Consider the following 8,444-nt stretch of genomic DNA (forward strand, 5'->3'; position numbering starts at 1 on the left):
GTAAGGTATTACTCAACGTAGTAAGGCGTCAGAATCCAGACCCGGTATCAAGTGAACTGTTGGCCTGTCAGAATCGGAAAGGTGTCAAAGGTCAGCAAGGCCAGGACACTTGTGCACCTTTAGCAGTTTATTCGAAGGTTACTTTTGCTATTGCTTTTTACCAGTTTCCTCTGCCTAATTTCTGTTCGCTGACCACACGCTTCCTTGGCGTGGACTGGTTTACTTTTCCTCTGTGGCCCTTGAAAAATAATCTCAAGGTGTAAAGTGAGGGGCATTCCTTACGGGTGATTTTGATTTTCTTTATTTCTCTTGATATCTGTATACAGTTTTCCACATGTGAATATTGGGCAAACCTGATTATAAAAGGCAAATAACTCATCTTCATCAGGAAGAGTAGTATTTAAAAAATAACCATGCGTAGGTAAACGTGGACTTTCTCAGCATTGCAAGCACTGCTTCTATCCTAGTTGATTACCTATCAGGCTGAATTTTTTGAGAAAGCACAACTGAAATTGATGTGCATGCCCATCAGATGAGCAGCTTTCCCAAATTCATCTACTGCCTTACAGCTTGACCTCTAAAACCTCACTCTAAGAGATGTAATTATAATTTCCCTGCAGCTATTACATAGGAATGTTTTTATATCATCCTTTCATAATTTGCTAAATTTATGTCTCTTCTTGTAATCCATCTTAAAACAAAAGAAGAAAAAAAAAAGAAAACTTATCTATAATGACTTTTACTCTTCCCTCATTGCTTCTGCACCTGACAGGATTATTGAAACTTATTTATTCCATAAGCCAGCCTCTCAGAAGCAGGATTCTACAGATCACTAAAATCTGCATGGTAAGTCAGAACCAAGCACCACAGGATCACCTGGTGCTTGTCGGTCCCAGCTCACCGTTGGCGTACGGGGGGTTCAGTGTGTGACGGACGCAGGACTTAACAGGTGAGAGACGGCATTTCTCTCCGGGCTGTGACGCAAACACCTTATCTTTGGTGAGAGAAGCAAGGGTGGAGTTGGTTGGGCTGGGAATTGGGCTGTGTAAGCCCAGTCTTTGTAAGATTAAACTCGAGTAAGTGCAGAAGTTGGCAAAATAAAGGAACAAATACACAGTTGGAAAACTCAAAAGGAAACTTAACATAGCTGAGCTATTTGGAAAACCTGGAATGATACGCATATTTGGAAAAAAAGGGTTAAAAAACCCCAACCCAAACCACTTGACATATTTGAAAATGGCACCCTAAGAGAGAAATTAATAGTTCTGGAAGGAAACAGTGATGTCATAGCAGTTCCTGGACCGTGTTGCTGCGGGGGAACACCTGGTGTGAGGTGTAGGGCGGCAGTTCTTACCGTGACTTTGCTTCCTCATGTAGTGATGGGGCTGCATCAAGATTTTACAAAGCAGCTACATCTTCCCTGTTCATGTAGTTGTGGCCACCACAAGATGCAGGGGTCCAAGTTCCTGTGGCACTGCCAGTTACCCACCTGAGGACGTCATAGAAATTGCCAGAAATTTGAGACAATACAGATACTTTATTATGGCAAATTACAAAAAAACCCTGTGCGCTAAAATTTTCACATATTTTGTATCGGAGACTAGAATGAGTGAAAAAAGAGATATGGGAAAGGGGCAGCTTTGAAAAGGGCCAGGTCTTTGACACAGCCTCTGAGCATGCTGCACAGCCGATCAAATGGCCACATAAATTTGCAAAATAATTTTCATCCAAGAGTGACCGATTCTGGTATAAATAGATTGTTTTGGAAAGAAGAAAATTCTGTAAGAAGAGATGCCCAAAAAGCAACAATGGTCTGTAACATCAGCCTTACCTCTTTCTGCTGCTTAACATCTTTTATTCAGAGCTATTGCCCAAAATGACTCTAGATTTTTGTGGGGCTTTATTACCACAGAGTATTTATAGTGTTTTTGCTTCTAACCATGCTTTGTCGCTGCAGCTCAGGGACAGACAGCTTCACTGATGGCACAAGAGGCCTCCTGTTTTTATCAGGTGAGAATTTGTCCTTTGTGGATTGGGAAGGAGGAAGTAGATGAAACCTTCTTACTCCTGGGTATGTCAGTATTTCTTTCAGTGGTAAGACTGGAACTACATCATGTTTATTATCTAAGCAATTTTAATGTAAGCTGGTTTAAAAGAGTTCTTTTCTGCTCTGGAAGAGCTGGTAAGCAAGTAACTAGAACAGTCTGAAAGAAAAAAAAAGATGTAGCTTTAGCATTCCTGTGGCTTTCCAGCTAAAACTAAGCCTGATGAACTCTCCTTGAGGATCAGTGGTAATATCTACCTGTACATGAAATAACGTCTGCTTGCTTACCCCAAGTGTGCCGGACTTCTTCCATACTCACACTGAAGCAAACAGATAGTTACCTCTGTTTGAACCACATCTTGGTGACAATAAGCCCTCTGCATCACAAGCCCGTGTGTCATCACAGAGGAGTGATCTTCTAGAAATTTAACTTCTAGAAATTTAACTAAACAACTGGAAGATTGACAGCATTTGTGAGGGGAAAAAGTAACCCATCAAACTACACTGGTGGTACCTAGGTCAGCCTTTAGAGGGCAGCTATTACATACTAGTAATTGTTAAATCACTAATTTGGAGTAACTTTCTGCACATGGTCTCTTCTATAACAAATGGCAATTTCACAAAGATTCAAAGCAAACCATTGTCACATCACTTGACGATGCATCTAATTGCAGCTGTAAAACTACACCTCACCTTAAGCAGTTTGCCCAGTCAAACCATCAGGCTTGAATGGTATCCCAGTTAAACTACACCAGCTGGGACTTCGTTATCTGAGCTGGGTACGTGAAATGTTAAGAAAACTGCAGACTTTCAAGAAATGGGAACATAGAGTTTTGAGAAGGTTTCAGCCTGCAGGAAACTCAGACTTTTTAAGGTATACAAATGTTTCTCAGTGCTGACAAAGAAAAATGAGCAGACACCTAGAAGACTTTAATTTGTCAAGGAAATAATAAATGATGCCATAGAAATCCAGGTCACACTGAAATAGCTGAACAGGACATTAGAAAACCTGAAACCTAACAAAACAAAAAACTAGACCAAGCCAGATCAAAGGGATGATCAGTAAATATAAATCAAAATAATTTTTGCAGATATGGGCAAGTGGAGAGGAATGAACATGGAGACCAAATAAAACTCAAAGAATATTAACAATGCATCTTAAAATAGCAAAAACAAAAGCTGTCAAGGAAGGAATCTCACAAAAAAATCGGTTAACCTCTTAAAGCTTTCAGTTAAATTCCTTTATCAGCAGTCTATTTAACTAACAGTGCTCTCCACTTTTTGAAATAACTCCTTCACACTTTAAAGTGATGTTTTAAGGCTTCAGAAGTAGAACAGAAAAAAGTTTCAGCAGCCTAAAAACTTGTTTGTTTCTAGCAAGGTCACTCCTGCAGTTGAGGTCTCTCATTGTAATGCATTTTATAAAAAGTAAATAGAAGAAAGAAAACTCAACATTCACAGAAGAACCTGAAATTATTTTTAAAAAAAAAGATTATGCTGTATTTCTGGTTTATTTTAAGCCACCTAAGCAAATCAGCGTACCTCTTATGAACTGGAGGAGCATGATGCAAACTGCCTTTCAAAGGACGTTCTTCCAGAGGCCAACATTCAGTGAGCTCCTGAGGCACTCTCCAGCAGCTGACACCTGCCTGCCAAAGGGACGCGGTATTTAGCAGCTGAGGACACCGTCCACGTCATCAGCACATAGACCTGACTGAACAAATGTGTGCATCTCACCGCGTAGAGTATCGGCTCTGAAACTGCGCTGACGTGAGCATGGCTCTGGGACTGCCGCAGCTGCAGCACCTGCCCACGGCGGCTCTCGCTGCATCCGTTCCTGTCGGCTCGGTCACCTGGCTGGAGCAGCCCTTCAGACATTCTTTTTCCAAATAGCCGCTACTCTGGGTTATTTCACAACATAGCGGTTACTGAATGAGTGAAAACGTGTGCAGTGGTTTTATTACACTTACTGGTTTTCGGTAAAAAGGTAGCATGGCTGAAATCAAGGAAAAAAGAATACTCTACCTCTCCCCTCCCAGGCATCGAAAACGTCCATCATATTTTTCAGCTCAGCTGCTGAGTAATAGCTCCAGATGTATTGGACGTTATTTCCAGCTTCTCTAGAAATATTGTTTTAAAGGTAACAGTTATATGGCTAACCTGGCCAGGTCCTTAAAAATGTAACACTCATTAAACATATTATTCTTTCTAACAAATCCTAACTATAAGGAATTAATAGTAAATATTTTGAAAAGTAGAAAGGAAAATGTTAATTTCACTTTCATTTGTGTAAGAAGTTCTAAATAGCCGTCTTCTGTGATCTGCCTGTGACCCCCTATTGCTAAAACTGGGTATTAATGAAAGAATAGATGTTCATAAAAGGATAATGACAGAATTAATGGTGTAAAATCTGCTCTTCTAAATCTCAATCATTTATTCAAAGGGAAAGCACAGTCAGAGGACAGATACCTGATCCTACATGTCCAGATACTCTTGGAATAAATATTAACGTTCCCAGCCTAAATTTAGGAAAACAAGCATCTTATTACAGAGATGATGAAACATCAAAAGCTCCATCTTGATGGTGTTTGAAAAGGCACAGTGAGGTGTGGCCCACATCTGACACTGCGCTGTGGGACCCAGAGGAAGACGAATTGCTTCCAGACACTGACAAGTATGGCTCTGCCAGTAACTGATAATTACTGCCATAGAAGTACATTAACAGTGTAGTAGAGATGTAAAGAATTAAAACAATTTCTATTCATCTTCAGTGGTTTACGCTGTTAAATGTGTCTTTCAGCTCTCTCGGAAGACTGCAAAATACAATTCCATTACGGCAACCAACTCTGTGAGTATTGCTGGAACCGTTTCTGGATGGGGATTCACCCACTGTACTCGGTGTGCACACCATCCTAGATTAGGAACTCATTTTGAACGGTTCAGGCATTTTTAAAATGCCAAGTAAAACATAATGAAAACTTAGAGCAACTGCATGCTAGCCACCTGCTGCAGACTCTCAAATTCTTGTACTCCAAGCTTAGTTTGTATCTTTCTTTGTTTGAATTAGCCAGTATTTTCACAGCTGAAAAGAACCTGATTCCTTCCACAGATTTAGGGTACAACAGTGCTGTATTACGCTGCACATACTTGGGTGATGTTACCTGAGTGTTCATTCTCGCTTCATAGCGCTTTCCTGTGTCTGACAGTAATCTTACCTTTTGTAAACACTTTTTCTATGAATTTCCGTTCCGAGCTCCTGATTAATTGCATCGGTCCCATCAGCTCTGGTGGCCTACACACCAATAATTTTACTTTCACAGCTTGCTCCAGAAGTGCCGAGATAGTGCAGGACCCAAACCATAGGCTTGGTAATAACAAAATCATAAGAATTGCAGAAATCTAACAAAGCCTAGAAAATACATAAAACACCAAATACAGAGCATTAATAAGAATACTGTATTTTTAGTTGAATAGTTTTTTTAAGTTTTCTTAAGTGTACTGATGAGCTCCTCTAAGTAAACCAAGGATGTAGTTTATCTAGAATATTGTGTGCAGTATTTCTTAGCTGATGTTTACGGAGAATATTGTCAAACTAGAGAAATTAATAGAAAGGCAACAGAAATACTTAAAGGCAAATCTTCAATATGAAGAGAAACTGAAAGGCCTGGGAATGTTTTATGCTTTTCTAAAGGAAATCAGTAAGGGGGAATGCGAGAGACCTGCAGCAACAGTTTACTAAGGGAGCAAGGCTGACTGTCAGGACTAACACAGCAATACTTGGTAAGAGGAGTCCATTTCCAATCAGTTGAATTAGATTTTAAATTACAGAATTCTAAAATAGACAAGAAGGATTTTAAATAATTTTCTACTTTCTCACTCTATAAAATGGCAAAGTACATGTCATTTTTCGAGTTTAAGGATGAAATTGTAAAACTGGAAAAAAAATAAATCCAAACATCTTGAAGGGATCAAATCTAATCTGAAGGCAAATTTGAAACCAAATAGGGAAGTCAAGGTCATTCCTACCATCCAGGTTTTACAGCAGACTTGTACGTGGAAGAGTCAGATCTAAACTGTTGCTGCATTGCAGCAATGGGAAAAGCTCATGTCCTTACCTGCTATGAGTGCTTTATCAACCCTAAAACTCTAACTGCACTGATTTAACGTGGTGATTAAAAAGTGCAAACTTGCATATAGTGTAGCTTTAGTATCTGATGCTAATGACTGGTGTGGGTTAGAGAGTCCATCATTCAACATGTCAGAAATGTGAAGGCCTTTTTAAGTTCTGTATCTGCCCTTAGAGAGTTTGTCTCCGTTTCATTAGCCAAAGGGTCAGGCAGGCTGTATGGGTAAGGGATGCCAAAATGATCTGCTTCTTCCTGCAGGGCAGCTCGGATTTGTTCACCTTCAGGAATCCAAACTTCGCCATGAAGATAATCCAAAATATATCTGAAGAGGCTTCCATCTCGATCAATGAGGCACCCTCCTGGAAACAAAAAAAAAAAAGTATTTAAAATAGTGCTTCTGGCAAAGGAAGCCAGACTCGTCACATTCTACCAAATAATCACGTGAAGCCTTCATATAAAAATACTGCATTAGTTTTACTTACAGGAGTAAGTATACCTTCTTTATTCTTTCAAAACTACTATTTTGTTTCCCTGTCGTATTTTTTATTTGAAGATAAAATTCTTATTGCAGTAAACATTTCCTTGAAATTTCAGTGAAATCACTAATCTTCCTAGGACCATGCCAGCTTACAACCTTAGCTGTATTGCACTGCACTTACAATGCCAAAATCTAATTCTAGGTGCACTTCTAACTGCAGATACATCTTTTCTCACCATGGCAGAGATTTTTTTTGATTTTGGACCTAGGCAATTTAAAAGAGTTAAAAGCAGCATCAGCTCCAATATACATCTAGTCTAACCTTCCGTGAATATTGCTCAAGTTTTACAGTACTTTTTCGTTTCTTTTTCTCTCCTTTGTCTGCTGAGAGATGGTAGCAAAGCCCTGACTGTAAAAATGTTAAACTTTTCAGATATTTTAAACAGTCAAAAGTGTACAACAGGGAATTACTATTCTCCAGCTGTCATAACTTTAAACTGGACATATTTTCCAGGACTTGCAAGTCATAAACAAGTGTGAAATTGGCCCTTGACCAGTTTTATTCAAGCTTTCATATCAAGCCATGGTAGTGATAAATGAAATCCTTACTGGGTAATGAAGTATTCTGAAGCAAATACTAGACCCAAATCTCCTTACATAACGAACAGGCAGAGCGAGATACCTGTGGGGAATATAGGGGTTCATAAACAGGATCCAAGTTAAAAGCCAAATACTTGGCCAAATTTATCTATTTTCATATTGACGCTGAAGAAGTCCATTCCAAAGCCACAGTCTGAATTCGGTCAAGGCAGGGGTAAGCACTATACAAACATGTAGGCTTGCAAAAATGAGCAGTCTTGCGAAATTCAGGTGAATTATTTGAGACTATGCACACATGCTCAATTGTTTTACGTCCTGGAATTAAAGAAACCAACTGATGCTCAAAAGATTAGGAAAGGAGATATACTATAAAATGCATAAATACATATAAAAGCATGTATTTGCCACAGAGCTCCCAGCGTGAACATACTTACCTGATTCATCCATTTTTAGAGGGAAGCGTCCACTAAAGATAGAAGCCAGCACTGAATTCTTAAAGTGGCAGAAAGACTCGCGCCTGGCTGTGTATAAATATCCTCGCACATTAAGTCGTAGAATACCCTGGGCATCTTCCGTCTTGCCCTCCTGCATTGCATTTGCAAACGATGACGATAATTACAGGCTGTTCGAACCTGAGGCGGGTACAAACCAAAGTAAATCTAATGGCAGTTAAGACTGAATGTATTATATACAAGACCTAAGCATCAGGTCAGCTCTGATGTCTGTGATGTGACGCTGTGAGTTGGCTTTGCCAGCAGTGCTGCAGTGAGCTCAGTGCCAGGAGCCGCACGTTGTGCTCCGTTACCGCAACAAGGGCTGTGGCGGGTCGGGCTGCGGGACGCACGCGGGCAGCTCTGCGGGGAGCACCGTGCCCGGGTCGCTCTGCCTGAGCAGAGCACGGGAGGGCGGACTGGGAAATCGTGCTTTGGAGTACAGTTCACAGCGCTGAAAATGCAGTAGTTTTGCCCTGGTAACCCCTTGTTTTTTTCTAGAATCCAGTTTTTAATTAGAGCTGCTTAAAGTAGGTGTAAAAGCCGTCACATCATTAATGCCCCACTGCCAATAGTCTTGTCTGCTCTGAGCTCCCTGCAAGAGGGGGCAGACAAAAATCGGGACAAGCAGCAAAAGAAAGTCTCCAGTGTGCTGGTTTTTTGTTTTGTTCTTTTTTTTAACCTGGAGCATGCCCAGGGACAGG

General features: G+C 40.3%; 1 protein-coding gene across 1 annotated transcript; it reads right to left on the reverse strand.

Annotated features, from left to right (window-relative positions):
* Positions 1-1,398: 1,398 nt before the first annotated feature.
* KCTD18 (potassium channel tetramerization domain containing 18) lies at positions 1,399-7,840 on the reverse strand. The gene is given in 6 exon segments (XM_009874056.1): positions 1,399-1,489; positions 3,587-3,689; positions 4,070-4,164; positions 5,260-5,453; positions 6,319-6,530; positions 7,684-7,840. Coding segments are annotated over 6 exon segments (852 nt in total).
* Positions 7,841-8,444: the final 604 nt, after the last annotated feature.

This window comes from Apaloderma vittatum, unplaced genomic scaffold, assembly GCF_000703405.1.
Source record: "Apaloderma vittatum isolate BGI_N311 unplaced genomic scaffold, ASM70340v1 scaffold11410, whole genome shotgun sequence".
Classification (NCBI taxonomy): domain Eukaryota; kingdom Metazoa; phylum Chordata; class Aves; order Trogoniformes; family Trogonidae; genus Apaloderma; species Apaloderma vittatum.